Genomic DNA, 19137 nt, shown 5'->3' on the forward strand with positions numbered 1-19137 from the left:
TGAGTTCAAGTCAGACCCAAGTCTTCGCTCTCAATTTAGCCAGACGTCAAGATCTTCAACGTCCAAGTCAAGTCTGTAGTTCAATCGTCAGCCTTAAGGAAGTCTAGTTAAAAGTTTAGGTTTTATGTCTTGCGTTAAATGACTTCAGTTGAAGGTTTTTGGGGTCTTAATGGAGTGCAGGTGTGTCTTGCCGCTCCTGCGGCCATCTTCAGGGATGTCATGAAAACGGGAGTACTATTGTTGTGAAGTATTTGCAAGGAGAACATAAGTTCCATGGACGTATGATGTAAAAGTGATGCTGTTGTACCATACCCACACACTCTAGTCGTTAGTACGATGCGTACACCGACTCCTTACTGACCACGCTCAAATGCTGCTTACCCAGGGTGTGCAGGTGATACGAAAGTGCATGCACAAACACCTACACACACTACTCTCTATCTAATTTCCACATTTTTGACAGTCAGGCTGCAAGCACGGAGTGCGTAACAAATGCTTGCAGGGGCGCACAAGGAGCACACACTTATAACTAAATGGGCCGCTTGTACAGTGCACAGGTTTTAGGGGATTTGAAAGATGAAAAATCAACACAACGTGCCTGCGTCTCTCCTACTTCACCCTTACTTACCCTCATATCTTGCTCATAAAGGCAGTCTTGAGCATATGTTGCAAGTGTAAGTCAGTTTTTTCATCACAACTGAAAGTAATGTTTTTAGTGTCTTCACTAGTCTAACCAAAGTCTTTAGTCAGAAGGCAAAAGAAAAAGATTTACCTAGGACTTTTGATGAAAGGCATTATTCTTTTGTAAAATCTATTGACTTTGGCCACAACCATTATGGAATCTATTAAATAATATGTATTCAATCTATTCAATAATATTTATTTATCTTCTAAGCCAGTTTTGTCCCTTTTGGGGACACGGGGCTGCTGGAGCCTATCCTGGTCACTCCTGGATGGAGGCAGGGGACATTGTGGACAGGTTGCCAGTCTGTCGCAAGGTCAGAATCACAAACCCATGCAAACTCACATTCACACCTAGGGACAATTTAGAGTAACCAATGAACATATGAAGCATGTTTTTGGACGATGTGAGCCCAAAGGCCTGAGTCCCCAGAAAAAACCCATGCATGCACGGGAAGAACCTCCAAATTCCACACAGGTACCCCATTGGTGTTCTGTTTCAACCGGAGGCCTTCTTATTGTGAGGCAAGAACGCTAACCGTTGCGCCATTAAATAATAACATAATTTTAAAAAATGAGCTTGTTGGGGTACAGTAATGATCAAAAACTGTATCTTCCCTACAAGAAACATAAATAAAGATGGAAAGGGTAAGTAGTAGGGGTATACTTATTCATTTAATAACAATTTGATTCATCTCACAATATGTGGTTGCCAATATGATTCATAGTTAATATTGGTTCATTTTGATCAATCCGATTCTCTGACCTAAAATCGATCCAGGACATCTTTAGCCTCAAACTCAACCAGTGGGACTAAGAGCTAAAACTTCACCTGAACAGTGCAGCTGAAGTTTTCCAGATTCTTTGTATTTCTTGCAAGATAAAAGCGTTTTCAAACATTTTATTGTAATGATGAATTGCTCATTTTCTGCTGCCATTAAACGTGTGCATTGTCAAATGTGATGCACTTGGTCTTTCTTACATTACAGTGAAATAAACCCACCTTGCCTCAATCCAAATGGTATTTTCCAAGACAAATAATTGAATAATGGTATAGGTCAATTTGACTAACAACTTGCTGCTGAAAGATCGATCTGGTTGGATAGTAGGAATACAAACCCATCCATTGATTAATTGTTACTAGGGGATCAATCTATTTACTATTTACTTTAGTAATTCGACAGTTTGGGAGATCTGAAATTCATTTTTGTAAGAAAAAAAAAAGATAAACAAACAAAACATTTAGCAAAAGCCTCAAAGCCAAAGACTTCTCATCCCAAGGTTAACTCTCTGTGTAAGAGCCATGCTTTCTCACTTTTCAATGTTTGTAATTTCACACATATATGTGTGAAATAACTTATATCACACATGCCGGAAGACTTTTTACATTTTTCAATACTGTCCCGTGTCATGAGAGAGATGGGTGTGAATTAGTGTGAAACTATATTGGTAACAGGAGTAATAACAGGACGCTGTCATCCACGAACATGGGTGTCTTAGTCAAGATTACAGTGGTGCCCTGCATGCACCAGCATCAATAAATCAGCGGAGAGAATGGTCCATTTGAATTTCTTACCAAGTACATGCAGATATGCACCGGCGCTGACTGACGGCACGCTGCTGCTGCGGAGAACAGCCTCACATTCGTAGTAGCCGGCGTCGCTCACCACAGGACTGAGGATGGTGAGGCGACGGTTATAGTCGCTCAAACCGCTGCTCACCAACACGCCGTTCTTCCGCCAGGAGATACTCAGCTTGATGAGAGGTCTATAGACAGAAATATATTGGTAACTTTTTTGTACATATTTTTCCAACGATGCATACTCTTGACCTTGAACTTCTCAATGGGCAGTGAGGTGTTGTTGTGTTTTTTTTTTTGCAAGAACTTAGACGTAAAACAACATGAACAAAACTGCTTTAAACATCTGTCAGTCTGAGTTAGTTTAAGTGCAGTGACCCTTGAACAGATCGGCTCTCCATTGGCCTATAAAAGTAAAAAAAAAAAAAAAAAATATATATATATATATATATATATATATATATATATATATATATATATATATATATATATATATATATATATATATATATATATATATATATGCATTTTGTTTTTTTACCTTGCATTGGCAACACACTCCATCGTGACCTCTGAGGTCCCTGTGACCACGCTTGTGTTCCTGGGAGATATGATGATGGTGGGAGCGATGGGGTCCGCTGGACCTCCAACATCTAAACAACCAGACAAATAGGTCAACACGCACATGTCAGAAAGAACACACACACAGGAGGATGTTAAGCAGGGAGCTTGGAGCCAAACTGACTGACAGACCTAACCGATGGAGGCAAGTCACTGTGAGCGCACTGACAGAGTTTGTTGTCCTATAAATTGTGTTTCCACTCAGTACGTTCTGTAGGTGCCCACTGAAGTGAAATATTGAAAGTGACCAGTGCACAGAATAAACATGAGTTCTGACTGAGACATGGCCTGAATGGAATAAGACGGAGCACGGACTGTGTATGAGAAAATATCTGCTCAAAACAGAAAAAAGCTCTTTAGTTTAACAGACAGCAGGATGTGTAAGCTTAAGTGTGTTAAGACTTCCTAAACTTGCCGTCTGTGTGCAAGCAAATCCATTTCTGTGCAAACGTGCCAGTGTGTGTTTGTTATAAGCATCAGGCACAGCCCCTGGCGGTGAAAGCCTCGCATTTGCGCGCGTGTGTGTGTGCTGCTTGAGATGTGTCATGTCTGTGATAAACTCGCACTGATCTGTCAATCCCATCATGCCCTAGGAGTGAGCTTATGGCTGCACATGTCAGGTGTAGCTACAGGGCCTGTCATGACTCAATTTATGAAGGTAAATGTGTTTCAAAAAGCAGAAGCCGGAGGATTTGATGTGAGCGAGGGGGGGGATGCGATCTGAAAGCCTGCACACACACAAAAAAAGCTGAAGGTTTGTGTTTTTGTGAAGGATTTACATGTTTTTCCAACAGGATTCTAAGAAACAAAGACTATAGATAAAGTCCACTAGATCAAAGAATTGACAGAAAATTCTATTTTTTTTTTGTTTTTGCTAAAAACAATGTTAGCTTAAAAAGTAAAAAAATATAGTGTTCTGGAAAAAAGCTTACCCACTGTCTCAAATTTGATCCACATATTTTTAAATAGGTGTAAATGTAATATAAAGAATCAACAATCAACACATTTTGCATTCTTCCAATACAGAAAGTAGACATTAAAAAATGGAGTAAGAGTAGACAAGGTTCAAAACAAACTAAACCTTTGCAGCCAAAATTAGCCTGGAGAATAAAACGCAAGTTTATCGTTATCGCGATATCAAGCTGTGCTATCGCAAAAGACGGCGAAAATTGCAATAAATGGTTACCTTAAATGTGCTAAAGCATTCTTAAGGCAGCTTGAAGTATTTAACGCATCAAATAAATCCCTTTATGGATTTGACCAATCGGATGGAGCATTTTCATGTTAGATGTTGGCCTCCTATGTAGACGAAGGTCAGTTGGAGTATATTTTGAGGTATGTTGACTTTTGTTGAAAAAAAACTATTGCAGTCATACGAAAATTATATTTTTGTTTTTTTTGCTATTTGTTCATGATGGCATGTATTATTGTCATCGCAATATTGATCCTTATTATCGCAAATTGTAAGTTTTCCTCATATCGAGAAGCCCTAAGCCAAAAGTGTTTTTGCGATAATACCGAAGCAACTATTTTGAAATGACCACTACTGCCCCTAGTGGAATGACGATGGACTACAGGGCAGGAAATATGGACCAAGTTATATCCGACAGGTTTTTTTAAAGGAAAGTTTGGATCATGCTAATAAGATAAGGGTATCAGAAATGTTTGTATCAAATATGACATACAGTAAATGTATAGGGTTAAAGAACCAACATAGTAAATTATAAAAAGTTTTTTTCCCAATGTGACTTTTAATAGAGGAAGTTATTATTAGCTTTCAGTCTGGGAACCCAACATGACTTTTATTCGGATTTAGTCTTAAGGCTACTGAGGTGACAGAACTATCTTAAAAAAACATGCGTAGCCACGCGTGAACATGAGAGTTTCGAACGTGAAAGCCCGAAACGCGCATTTACGTGTGTCGATGGTGTGAACATAGCTCAATTTCTGAGAAAATGTGCAAAACTTTTGTCCTTATGAACAAGAAATCCTTAAATGTGAACTTTGTGTTCACAAAGTCCTGGCCTTCAAATCCAAGAGGACTCACAGGAAACCCGGTTTTAGAGGTGTCGCTGCAGGAACAGCTGCCGGGTCAGATGTGGACAAACACACGCACACATGTATTGCAATCACACTCGTACATGCCTGTGTGTATATGTGAAGCACGTGTGGAGCGCTGGGGAAAATTCATGGCGTGTCTCCATCAGACCTGCTGAGCAGAGACCTCCCACTACGATGGCTATAGAATCTAAACTGGTGTATGCATGCCTGCGTGTGCTCTCGCACTCGTATAATCAACACTGCCACTGTTCCCAACATGTGCCACAGGCTATTTCTGCTCCCTTGTGTTGTCAACTATAATATCTTACCCTGGCCCTCTTCATTCGTTTTCATAATGAACTCCAGCCTACCGTGTCATAAACTGCTGTCTGTTAGGTTTCCTCTTTTATTTCACTCTGCTGAGGCCGACTGAGCACTTTAGCTTTTTCTTTTCCTCTTCTTTTTTTTTTTTTTTTGCCATTTTTGCTCAGTAAGTTTGCAAATATGAAAAACTTTTTTCCATTCTAAAGACCCACTGTGATGAAAATGGTGTTTTTTACATGTTCGTGTGACATTTTTCTGATATATATGAAGACAATTAAGCTTAAATTTGCATTTCTGAGTATTTTTTTTTTTACTGAAATTCCTGTGAACCGTGTTTTGAATTGCTGTAAAAAAACTGCAGTGTACAAAAGATTGCTATTTTTGTTGCACCAGTAGTGATAGGATGAGCTCTGTCGGGATGTAAACTGGCAGGAGAGCATGTAAATAGATGGATGACGGGCAGTGGGGGTGGGCTTACTATGCACCAACATTCCCGCCCACAACTCAAAGGCGATGTTTAATTACCTACTGCCACTCTGCAGAAACGATGCCCCCAGAAATCAACACAAGTTTTGTCTAAGAATGGTATAAGCATAAATAAAAGACCACTGGGGACGCATTTAAAAACGATCAAAAGAGGATCGGAGTCGGACTTTCTATTGTTTCCATAAATTTAAATGTTTGCTGCATTCAATGCATTTTGCCTTCTCAACCAGTGGTTTGTTCCTATTTAGTTAAACCTTTTTAAAATGCTTTTTAGCTTTTTTTTTAAACACCACCTAACTTTTAATTATCCTCTGAGAAAATGTCTGCTATAGCTTCATTTCCTTTCTCTGTTTGATTTTGTGGCCCTGCTGCTTAAGACCTTCATCACTGTTTACATTGGTGCTGGTTGTTGCTCAGTAATTACTCTACGGAAATACTCTTTGTAGTACAGTTTCTTCAGCGCAGCGGTGCTTCTTCACTTTCTTTAGTTCCCACTCTTTTTCCTTCTACAATGCAGATGTGGAGCTTGACACAGAAAAAGGTCGTAAAAAGCGACGGGCCATGTTTGTTGCAATTATTTTGTGTGAATGACAGTAAACATTTTTGGACAGGAACAAAGTAGAGGAAGGTTTTTTTTATTAAACGCCAGTCGCTGAGGTGTCAAAATGTTGAATTTCATTAGAGGAAAAATGCATGTGCATATTATGAGATAAAATTCCCCCTGTATTATATGTCGGCCAACACAGTAGCATGCACGGATATTTTATTTCATATCAGATGTGATGGTCCTATCATGGATGATACCACTGTTTTAATCAGAGGGCATGAAATATCACCGTGGCTATGTGCCTTTACTATTCTCTAACCTCTAAAAGACTATTGGATGTAGTACAGGACTATCTAGCGCCCTGAAGTTTAGCATAATTCAGACACCAGGCTACTATCTTTTTATTTTTATTTCTAGCTTTTTGGCTTGCATGGTGTCACCTCTTTGCCGAGTTGAAAAACCTAATGAATATGAACATTTTACAAATACTTTTCATGGGTCTACTCTGATAAAGAAAAAATGTTTAATTTATAAAAATGCATTGAAATGCTTCATTTTCAAATGTAAAATCATTAAATGAAATGCTTTGTGGTCTACACTTTTCAAGCGAGCATCGATACACACTTTCTGTAGAAACATCTGGGATATTTCCAGAGCACCAGTGGTGAACACCACAATAGGAATTTCAAACCCAACCGTTTATGGAGAATACAGTGACCGGAAATGGAATCAAATTTCTGAAGCCGCTTTATAGCATTTTACAATCTTACTAACTTTAACCAATTAAATCCATGAATCTGAAAATGTGTTTAAAAAACCTTTCTGTCTGTGGCCCGGTACCAAGTGACCCACAGTCCGCGGTCCGGTCCGGGGTTGTGGACCAATGTGTTAGAGGACAAATCAGCCCTAGTTTTGCTCCAAAAACCCAGCTGTTGCAGTTGTTGTCATAAACTCTCTTCTCTAACCTCCCACATGATTTCATTGGTTAGTTGAGACCTTAATATTTTTATTTGTTCAACCAAAGGAAGGTGGTGAGCCCCGCCCTGATGAGAGCCTGACAGTTTGCATTTTAATTTGAATGTTGACACAAAATTAGCATGGCATTTTACAGTGCAATGGATTTTAAATAACTTTAAAATGACTTTAAAGCAAACCATGTATTGAAATGTCATTTTTCAGTATTCTAAATTGGACATTTTATTTTCATTTGAATTATGACAAAAAATACATAAAAATGTAAAACGCAATTGATTTTGTTTTTATTTCATTTTTTCTTACCTGTCATATTGTATTGTTAATTTTAATACGGATTTCTAAATTTCAAAATATATTTTCAAATTCCTAAATTGCATATTAAATTGTCAGTTGAGAATGGCATTTTACTTTGAATTATGACTAAAAAAAACTCCCATAATGTGAAGAAGTACTTTTTTCTACTTTGTAAAACTGTTCATTTTCAGGTTCCGCCTTAAGGCAATACTGTACTGTTTGTCAATATGTTTCAGGTAAAATAAGGTCATTAGCATGCATTTGTATCGTGTTTTTTGTTTGTTTTTTTACCTGAAAATCTACTCACCATTACAGGAAATGGACATACAACCCTTTTATAGAAGGAGACCTCGGGAACCTTTAGTTAGGGAGATTCCCTCAAAGTGAGGACAGCAAAGTTTCAGAAAAAAAGTGAGGAAGTGATTCATGGTTTAGGAACACTTATAAGCTCAGGATTCAGTGAGGGATCCGTTGAAACAGTTATTGTGTGTGTTCATGCATACTGTTCTTATAGCAATTGCTTATCTCTGATATAGTGCTCCTTTATTTTTGGAGCAGAAAATGCAATTTACACCTCTGTTTTACACCGTATCACAACGGCTTCCTTAAATTCTACACGGAGTAAAGAGGATAAACCCTTGCGCAATTGATAAATACAAGTATTTGAATATATGTTGTTGTTTACATAGCACCCAAAGATAGGATGAAATATTTTGCAGCAGAGGGTGGCATTTTTTTATGTCATAGAGACAGGCATCTATGGTTTTCTGTCAATAAGAAGCCAAATGTAACTTTGACAGTAAAAAACAGAAAAAAAGATTTAAAGCTGTTGAGTGTAAAACTGAAAGTAAAAACTCAGTATATATATATATATATATATATATATATATATATATATATATATATATATATATATATATATATATATATATATATATATATATATAAACATATTTATGTGTTTCTGCCATCCAAAGCTGCAGAAGCTTCATTCTTTCCAAGGCTTCAGACATACTTTTGTTGCCACACAGAAGTGACTTTCAATTAACCCTCTGAAAAGAGAGGCATGAATCACTGCAATTAGCCATCACTAATCAAGAACCTTTGTCACAAACACAACTGATTTCACGTCTAATCCCAATTTTTTTTAAATTATGCAGCGACACGTCATGTAACATTGCATTCTGGGTCGGTGTAAGCCGCCGCTCGAGAGGTAACTCACTGTCTACTGATAGGGTGATGGGCTGGCTGGTCTTGTTCTCCCCATTCTTGTCATTAACCGCCTGCACATAATAGCGTCCGGCGTCTGGTGCCACTGTCGACAAGATAACCAGTGTGTTGTCCAGGGTAATGGCGCTGAGACAAAAAAAGAGAGACAAGTTTAGAAGATTTAATAGTTTAACCTACAGCTGACACAGTCTGTGGCAGATTGTTTAGTAAAAATAAAGCTTCTACAACAAGCGTTAAGTACGACCACACTTAAACCCAGAGCTGAAAGAAACATCAAACATTTTAGCATTTTAATTACGCTTTGGCAGCATTAGGCCTATTGATTTACCATGTGTAAACAAGGTGCAGGTGCTGAATGAGCAAAGCAGAAGACTTGACATCATCTCCAAAATAACATCCTTGCATAATTAGCCCCAGTCTTTAAAGACCCATGAAGGTGAAAAGATCCGTGTACGCCTTTGTTTTCCTCGTCTGAGCTGGAATCTGAATCAAAAGTGAGCTTCAAAATTGCTCGCCATTTTTATTGAACCGGTAAATGTTAGGTTGGGAAGTGTAAGGGGCTGTAAGCCAGTGTGAGAGTGTTTAAACAGATGGATGACGGGAAATGGGGACAGGCTTACTCTGCCAACAGCCAGCTTAAAAGCAAACTGCAGAAACTATGTCCTAGTTATTTTTGCATAATCATATTCAAAAGACCACTAGCAACACTTTTAGAATAGATCAAAAGATGACCAGTGGGACACTAATTGGATGTTTCTATGTCTACAGTTTCCGATAGTCTGTATTCTGTTAGCTGACCACCTTTAACGGGTGACACTTCAATCCTTTTCATCAGCTGCTGAACTGAAACGGAAATAGATTAACACTGTGCCGTTTGTCAGCAGCTTCCCTAAAGGTCTTTGTTCTGACTTCCTTGTAATCCATTTCTTTTCTTTTCTCCGCATCGATGTAACCGGGACGCCAGGTGGAAATCCTGTCCGCTACCTACTGTTACAGTCCGATGGTCCTGTTTACAATCGATGCTTTCTTATTATCTGCGCCTGTTCAACAATCTGATAGCAGCGTTCCAACCGGGCGCCTCCTTTTCCTCCGCGTGTATATTTTGCCTTTCGTCTGAACCATCTGTGCTCTCCTCTATCCGTTCCATCAGAAAGCGGGATGTCACACAAATGGACAAGAATTACAGCTGATAAAATGTTCACAGAATAGATATTCATATTGGATGTCTTTGGAATTTAAGAGGAAGATTCAGGAATGCCGTTCTGATTAACCTGCGAAAACATTAGCTTTTATAAAACTTCCTTATGAAAAAACTACAATTTTACAAACAATTGAAAACAATAAACAGATTTATTAGGTTTTTCTTAATTAAACAGAAAAATAAAAGATTCAAAAATGATGCTTCCCAATAGGAATTTTCTGCTGCGTTCACTGACTCCAGGCAGAGATCCATCTTTGAGCTGATTGATTTTCAAAATGTGTCAAAAAAAAGAAAAATAAAAGAAAAGCAGCTCAGGTCACTGAGCTTATTTAAGATTCCTCGCACATGTCGAGATTAAAATAAAACTCTGTGTAAAGAGGCAGCCAGGCCTCAATGGCTGCAGCTTATGATCTGCAGTAAATATTTTATGCTAAATCGCTGGAGCGGTGACATCCTGGACACACAGCAATGAATTATGGATCTCTTCTGGGATGTAGAAAGAGCAGAAATGTCCAAGAACGGTGCCTGGATCTGAGGTGACTTTGGAAACATTTTTTAAATGTGGAGAAAAACTCTGATTCAACAATATGTATGTGGATGTATAAAGAATATCAGTTTAGAACAATCACATCATTTCTTCTACATAAGGATCTTGAAAAAAACATATATATATTATATTTTTTTTCTATTGAGTTGGGCTATAAGCCGGGCTTATTTTGGGTCAAAGTTGTTTGTTTTCTGACCAGTGGCCGAAGCCAACCGTAAAATCCAACCTGCTCACTCTGAACCTCTTTAGATCTTTTGAACATTTAAAAGCGTCCCCAGTCTTCTTTTATTTATGATAATGTCGTTTTTAGGCAATATTTTTTTTTAAAAATCTGTCGTTTTCTAGGACATAGTTTCAGCAGAGCGACAGTAGTCCATTTGAAGTTGAGGGTGGGAGCGTTGGTGCAGAGCAACCCCGCCCACTTCTTCTTCCCGTTGCTGAGAGCTTTCTGTTTACATCCTCTCCTACTAGCTCTGATGAGGAAAACAAAGACGTAGAGGGAACTATTTGTCTGCTAGTGAATACATCGGAATGGAGCGAATCGAGGAGTTTGTGACCCGCCCACCATATTTTCTACCTAACAATTTTGATCTTTTCCAACAACATTTCATTTTATTTAATTTAAGAAATATGCAGAAACACAATTTGAAGCCTAATTTTCTTTATACGGCACGTATAAGAAAAAAAAATGCTTCAAGAACATGTCAGAGTGGATCTTAAACAAAGACCATCCAAACAATGAAAAATAGAATAAATCAATAGAAAGCACAAAATTTTTGAACTGTCTAAGACAGATCTGATTATTTGTTGTAGGAAAATGATTTTAGGTCTCCGATCAGAGTAACACGTCCAAAGGCTGATGCTAAAAGCTTTATTAATGTCTTCCTTCTTTCATCATGAGTTGTAATTCACTGAGACAGACACTCCGATTATTTTCTCAAGTAAGATCAAGTTGGGGTATTCCACTGCTTTTATGAGCACTCATCCGATCACAGGAGGCACCCAGGTCAACCTAAAGCCTTCTCGGTGGCCTCGGTGTCATTGGTATGAGATCTGATTAGCTAATGCAACTAACTGTCTGCCGTTGCTCACTTAAAGCTCAGGTGAGCCTGCTGTGGGCTGATGGGAGACTTTCTTTAAGATGTGAAAAGCAAAGCAAAATGGGTATTGTCTTTTATTATTTTATTTGCCGAAGATGTTGAAATCCTAAATGCTAAAGGTTTAACATGTTTCACAGACACCCCCCTCTGTTCAAGGAAAGGTTGTTTATGTGTTTAGGTTCTACATTCTACAAGAAACAGATATTGAAATACATAGAGTGATGATATAAATCTGATTGAAAATCTGTCAATCTCCGCCAGTGTAATTATAATTGGCCTGCAAGATCCTATCAAATGTGTATTAGAGCCGACCTGCACTATATACTGTACCTCTAATACTACAAACCCCACAATGCTTTGCTAGTATGTTTGCGCCCAGTCGAAACCGGCAAGCGCTCCTTTTTTCTGTTGACAGTCATAGACAACCATCCACTAAATCTTCAGAGTGAAGCAAGCTGAGCTTGATTCTATCTGTTTCTTCTGCACTTTTTCTACTGCAAGGCATGGTCTGTTAATAGTTGAAGTGTTGGATTTTACTGAGTGACATTATTTTTGGTTCTTTTGTTGTTGACTTTGAAATAGATTTACTTTACAAAAAAGAACTTTAAAAGATACGGAGAGTGACATACTTTATTGATTTATTTAAATAAGAAAAGAATACCACTGATGTGTCTTCTATTTCAAATTTAATTTCCCATGTGTTTGTAATATCCAGCTTTGGTTGTTCCAGATTCTGTGTTTAAGGAAAACTAAAGTTTGTTTCCATATGTTAAACAATACATATCAGTGGCTGTTAAAATTTTGATAAATCTTGAGTTTGGCCCTTGACTTTACTTCACTGCTTGATTTTGGGCCACTGTGAATTGGAGTTTGACACCCCTGGGCTGGGCGATATACATTTTTCTTATGTCACATTATGTTATTTTTATATCAGTCGATAACGATATATACAGGATCATGATATAATCCAATAACTATATTGATCAAATGTGAACACTCTGCTCAAACGAGAAATGTGTCATAATCAGCAGATGTTTAGATTGAAATATTTCTTTTCTATCACTATAGAAAGTCTGAGACTGAACGTACTTGGTGGCTCTGCTTCAGGTGATACAAAAGGTTGGCATTATTTCCAGTTTTAGAAAGAACATGCCTTCTGCACAATTTGCAGTGCACATTACTCTGTTTTTTGTCGGATTTGAATAACTGTAAAACCTCCACACAGGGGCCAAAATGGAATTTTTGAATCACCAGCCAAGTTGGCCGGTAGATTAAAAAGAATCTACCGGCCAAACATTTTTAAATTATAACACTATTTTGAACAGAAATATTTCCTACCCTCTGATTTTTTTTTTTTTTGAGAAAATGAAATTGCATAAAAGTAATTTATGAATGAAATTAATGCATCTTTATTGTCGTCTACTGGTAACTGTAAAATCAAATTCAAACAAGCTGAGAAAACAAGGACAGGTTTAATAGAGATGGCCTAAATCTGCCTCCAGGTGATGACATTTTATATTAAATCATAACAAAAACAGACTGAAAACAGTATTTTTTATTATTATTACATATCATTAACATTGACGTTACCTACCTACCTTGATGTTTGCATTTATGCTACATTTTCTTTGTTCTTGTTTTTTTATTTTATTTCATTCTAAGTCTTTTTTTTCCCTCTGCTGTCAGTTGCTATGGTGACAAACAAATTTCCCACATGTGGGATCAATAAAGTATTTCTGATTCTGATTCTGATCATAGCTGTAGTGCTCTCATGAGGGAGCGGGGATTCAGCACATCTGACAGGTCACAGTCTTTGGTAGACGTAACACCGGCTCTGTAATGCTCCAAATGTTAAAATGTAAAAAAAAGAAAAAAGTGACCAGTCCCACTGTTGAGTAGAGAAGAAGTCTGGTACACGATACAATATGTATCGCGATGGCTCTCAAGTGTCACTCGTTCTCATCTGGAGCCCACAACAACGCACCACATTCAGCGTTTCTATAGGGGAATGGCAGCAACGTGGCACAGAGTTTTGGTTGAGTACCCATCCCAAGAAAAAACTAAGTAGTGCATAACAGCAAAAACTGCAAGACTGACTGAACATTTAGTATTTAACACAAGCTGATTCTAATGAAAACTTGTTGTTTTGGTGTAGAGCTGCTCAAAGAGGCTCAGTGTGTTGTGCTGCCAAATAGCGGTCCTTGGTTTAAGTGGAATAAAAAAAGAATCAGAAGCTGAAGGATGCTCATAAATAACTAAATAGACTGTGTGACCCCATATAAATCGATACAAGAATCACCAAATAAATATACCTGGATACATTGCTGAATCAGTTTTCCCTTCACAGCTACTGTTTAGGCAGAGGTTAACCTTAAGAGGTTTTGGGTAGGGTTTCAAAGTTTGGGGTGTTGTTGGAAATCTGTGTAAATTTTGAATTGGACTAAATGACAACTTTCCAGTCTTAACCCTTGTGCTATCTTAGATGACCCCACCCTTACATTGACGTGTTCTCCCTACCATGACAAAGATGGATAAAGGTGGAAAGATTTCATGTAATCCATGGACACCAGTGAAGATCACAAATCATTGAAGAAAAAAGGTTCAGAGCACTGTCTAGTGGGTCTAGATGACCCAACTCCCAATGTTAAAGTGCCCAGGATAGCACAAGGGTTAAATGGTACAAGGTAACCAATTGAAACTTAGTATAGCTAGATGTAAAGGTTTATTGTGGGTAAGTTATACTGGCAACAAGCTGTCTAGACAATTTATTTTTCAATTTCTCGAAACATTTTGATTAAGGATGTTGGATTTATTTCTTTTCCAAACAAGAATAAGTAAATCCTTGCTACAGTAGCCCACATTGGACCTCCTAAGCTCCCAATCATTTGAAAATAATTTCCAAAGACCATCCAAAGTTCAATGGCGTTCTCAAAGCACCAGACAAACGAAGTTTCAACTGAATATCATCCACAGTAATTTCACATTTCCTCACTCATTGAGAGCAGGAGGCAAATTTCCCTCTTGCTGGTTGATTTTAATGTGCTCCCCCAGGGAGCAGCTCTCTCTCAGCCTGTAATCAGGGCTGGTGCATGTGGCGTGGGGCGCTGGCACACAAAACTTTGGTACACAGCTTGCTCAGCAGATCTCACTGCTCCTGGAGCTCGCCGGGCTTCTGGGATCAAAGACCCCACGGTGCTGGAGGAAAATAAAAGCAAGCCAATTACTCTAAATAGCTTTAACGTGTAAAAGGTGGAGGAAAAGAAAGATTGAAAAAAAAAAGATTTTTGACCAGCTTGCTTGCCTTTTTTGGTGTTTATCTCTCATTCTCCGTCTGAACAGGTTTGCCAATTCTTATTCAACTCCCAAACTCTCAGCCGTGTTGCGAGCAGCTGTCTAAATCCCGCCTGTAACGATGGCTTCTCGTCTATCCAGCACGATGCGGGGATTTATCAGGCCACAGAGCTGAGGAATTTGGACGAATCAGATATGTGTGAACACGCCTCCGTCTCCGACAAGATATTTTTTTTTGTTACGTTTGTTTGTGTGTCTTCCCACATTTTTAAAATGCTTTTTCTCCTTTATTCCAAACCACGTTCAGTTTCCCATTATCATTCTCCGGGGAAAGCTGTATATGAGATCTGGACTCGTTCCACACAGGAAGTACCCGCCAGCTCCAAGAAACCAAAACCCATAGACTTTTTATTTAAAAATAAACAGCAAATACTCAATCACTATATTTGTCAGCGTTACCATTCTTGCTCGGATACCTTTTTTCTTTGTAAACATATTCTTGCTTAATCAAAATTTTTACGTGTTTTTTTGTATAAACTGGCCATTCAGATGCCTCCATAGAAGTACCACATTTTTCAGAGTACAAGTCACGTTATTCTGTAAAGTTTGAGTCACTTATGTGTTACGACAAATAGCAACAACCACTAGAGGGCACTGTAGGTGTGTTTATCAGTATTTGCTACTGACAGCAACACAGAAGAAGAAGCCGCTCAGTCGTCTGCCGCCCTTGGCGGAATTGTTCCAAAGCGACACAGAGGATGAAGAATTTAGCAGATTTGGTGACTTGAAGCGGGTAACGAGTGTAGTTGACTTGTTAGCATGTTTGTTTTTCTACAGTTATCTGAATAACTGTTCATGTGTTGCACTAGTATACTCGATTTTTTCTGTGATTCACAAAGTGTAATTAGCATCAGTGTGTGACGGTATTCATGATATTATTGTTATCTATACCGTTGTTATGATTTGCATTTAAAAAATATGTCCGTCCTTGCATGCACTTTTTTGGTTGCTCCCTCTTATAGTCCAAGGATTATGGTATGTGGTCTCATGTCGAACAATTCAGACACTCAGATTTCATGTAATCCGCTTTCAAGTGGAAAGGGGCTGGGACTTCCAACAAGGTTATTCCTGATTGGGGACAGTGGTTGCCATAGAACTGTTGAATCAGACCAACTTTGACCAATCACTGCTTACTGCAGCTGGTTCGGGGATGTGCACAAAAATTTAGAGGGGCAGGGGCTCAAAGTCAAAGTAAAAAAAAAAAAAAAAGAAAAAGAAAAAACAGAGGGCACTAGGGTTGGTGCACAAGCACCCCTAGGGCCCTATAAGTGAACATGCCTGGTCTGCTTCCAACATGGCGGCATCCGTATTAAGGGGCAAAAAACGCCACCTGAATTGGCCTGAATTGGCCTTTCATTCATTTTCTATTGGTGTCGTCACACTCACTCGATCCAGTTCTCACAAACAGTCAGTGGGCGGGACAGGCGGGACGGACTGCTGTTCTCCAACATCCCTGCCAGCTTTGCAGCTTCTAGCTTCCCATTTTCACTTACAACAAAAGCCTCACATGCATCCAATTTCCTACAAATCAATTTCTTTGCTGTCAGCCATTAAGATGGCCAGGCCCTTTTATCAATAACATGAAAAAAGGATTTTTGATTGAGACGGAAAGATTTGCCGTTTCAATTGTCTTATTTGTCTGTAGCTGTTTCCCATTTTCAGCTTCCATTATTGCGAATAAATTAAATCTCAGCTAAATGAAATGAAGAATGATCCGGACTTGCTCTTGTTAATTAAAAAGCCATCATTCCTGGACTCCGTATTGGAAAACACAGACTCAGGAGAGCAGTTTCAATGAACCGCTGATGTCGTCGGTCTTTATTTTTGTGTTAGTCCCGGACTGACACAGTATGACAGAGCTAGTCCTGAAACACACACACATAGTGGAGTGTGTTCTTTGTTTTTTTGGCATCTTCTGCTCTGCGCCTCTCCACTGGGCTGTGAGGATCCTAACCTCCCTCCACAGCCCCAGACCTCCATTACATCCAGACAAATGGCTCAAGTTGGCTGATGGCCTCCCCCAGGAGAGCGAAAGGGGACGACGAGGTTAACGCCGCTCACGTGGTAGCTGCTAGCAGCAGGCAGACGAAGGGCGGACGAACCAGCGAGCAACAGGCTGCAAAGCGCCGCTGCTCAGTGGACCTGGGAAAGAAAAAGTCACAGCTCCTGGGGATGGAGAAATGGAGGAGGGAGACTGGAGAGGGAGTGTTGCTCACAAAAACAGTCACTTGTTTTCACACCGGGGGCATGAACTGGAGATTTGTGGCTCGCTGTTCGCTTTCTGCCTCCCCACTGTCTGCGGCTCATTTAATGTTCAGACAACCCAAGTGAGATAAAACAAAAAATACAGTGACATTTGAAGAAATTCAAGCTCAGTTTAAAACCCGGGAATTTGGATAAGCCTTTCTTTTTATGAAGGTTTGCTTTTAAAACATGCTAATTAGGTTTGTTAATATGACAGAGATATTAAACTACCATATTTGGTTGAGTATAAGTTGCATAGTTTTTTTTGCATAGTTTGGCTGGAGGTGTGATTATCCCTTGTGCTATCCTAGGCACTTTAACATTAGGAGTTGGGTCATCTAGACCCACTAGACAGTGAGGTTAACCTTTTTTCTTCAATGATTTGTGATCTTCACTGGTGTCCCTTGATTACATGAAATCTTCTTCACCTTTATCCATCTTTGTCATGGTAGGGAGAACACGTCAAGTTAAGGGTGAGGTCATAGGATAGCACAAGGGTTACATGTTTTTTTTTAAATAAATATAACCTCCCATATTTGTCATTTATCAGTTGTTTCCCATTAACAACCACTAGAGGGAACTGTAGGCGAGTATCAATATTTGCTATTGATAGCAATGCAGAAAAAGACGTCCTGTCCAAAAGAAGCATGAGGGAGAATCTGATTGTTTTCCTTCTAAACTTTAGGATATTTTTCTTCTTTGCATTAACACTTTATTAGCCTTGTTTTTATTTTGTCCGTCCTCAGACTAATGCGGGACAGCAAGTCATCAAACTGGATCACAGAAAGGTGGAAGTAGCGCTGAAAGTGTCATCATCCCGATGCAGATCCTGCAGTAGATGGTGAACCTCACCGTAGACAAATAAAATAGACTGAACAATCTTAGAAGCCCAGACATGGAGACGCATTTTCCGATTTCTACAGCTCTTCAAAAAATAAATGAACCTGATCTTTCAAGCTAAAGACTTTGGACATTAGCTCCTCCCACACGCATCGAATATATGAAGACATTAATGGACAAGCGTCCAACAGTGAATTTGATGCATGTCCAAAGAGAGACGTCCAACGCGAATTTGACATTTGAATCGCATTTGGTGTGCACAGAGCAAAACGCCAGACTTGGTCAATTTGATCAGAAGCGTTACTCTTATGTCCAAAAGGTGTGACTTTTTGATTTATCCTTCCTTATTATTATTTTTGGCTGCTGCGACTTATACTCAAGATCGACTTATGGTCCAAAAATTGGGTATGTTTTGTCGTTTTTTTGTGTGTTTTTGTAATGAAAATCAAGAGGGCTGCATGGTTGTGTAGTGGTTAGCGCTCTGGCCCTGACAGCGAAAAGGTTCAAACTCCAAATGGGACCTTTCTGTGTTTGCATTTGCGTTTTTTTTTTTCAGGGACTCCAGTTTCCTCCCACAGACCAAAAAAAACGCTTCTTTTTTTTTTGTTTTGGTGTCTCCAAATTACCCCTAGTTGTGCATGTGAGTGTGAGGCCCTGCAACCGACTGGCGACCTGTCTAGAGTCCACACCTATCTTTGCCCAACAGTAGCTGGGATAGGCTCCAGCAACCCTGTGACTCCAGAAGGGAATCGGGGGGTTCTGAAGGTGGAATTTAAATGAACAGCTTGTTTCTTGGAGACTGAAATAAATTCTTCAATATTTTAGCAGCTTTGAAATGCTTCCAAACCAGAACTGACTCTTTCTAATAAAGCATAAAAGATCTATGCTGACGGTGTCGCCTGCATACAAAGCTGGGCTGTACAAGTGAAAGTGACTGCACATGAAAGCACTTCACTAAATGAAGACGCAAGTTGTTTCTTGGTAAAACAAAAAGAAAATGATGTCTTACATATCTTTGTGTCATCGTGATTGATTAGGAATGACCTGTTGGCATCCCCAAGAAACCTAGTTTTTGAA

General features: G+C 39.0%; 1 protein-coding gene across 5 annotated transcripts in view; it reads right to left on the reverse strand.

The window, feature by feature from the left end:
• sdk2b (sidekick cell adhesion molecule 2b) overlaps nucleotides 1-19137 on the reverse strand; it is a 392744-nt gene that overhangs the window by 66895 nt on the left and 306712 nt on the right. For all 5 annotated transcript variants that reach the window (XM_023949204.2, XM_023949202.2, XM_023949203.2 and 2 more), the window contains exons 5-7: nucleotides 8770-8903; nucleotides 2802-2913; nucleotides 2258-2448 (exon numbers count right to left, since the gene is read on the reverse strand). In XM_023949204.2, coding sequence (XP_023804972.1) covers nucleotides 2258-2448; nucleotides 2802-2913; nucleotides 8770-8903 — 437 coding nt within the window. The remainder of the gene's footprint in view (nucleotides 1-2257; nucleotides 2449-2801; nucleotides 2914-8769; nucleotides 8904-19137) is intronic.

Source organism: Oryzias latipes, chromosome 19 (assembly GCF_053564925.1).
Source record: "Oryzias latipes strain Hd-rR chromosome 19, Olatipes_Hd-rR_3.1".
Classification (NCBI taxonomy): Eukaryota; Metazoa; Chordata; class Actinopteri; order Beloniformes; family Adrianichthyidae; genus Oryzias; species Oryzias latipes.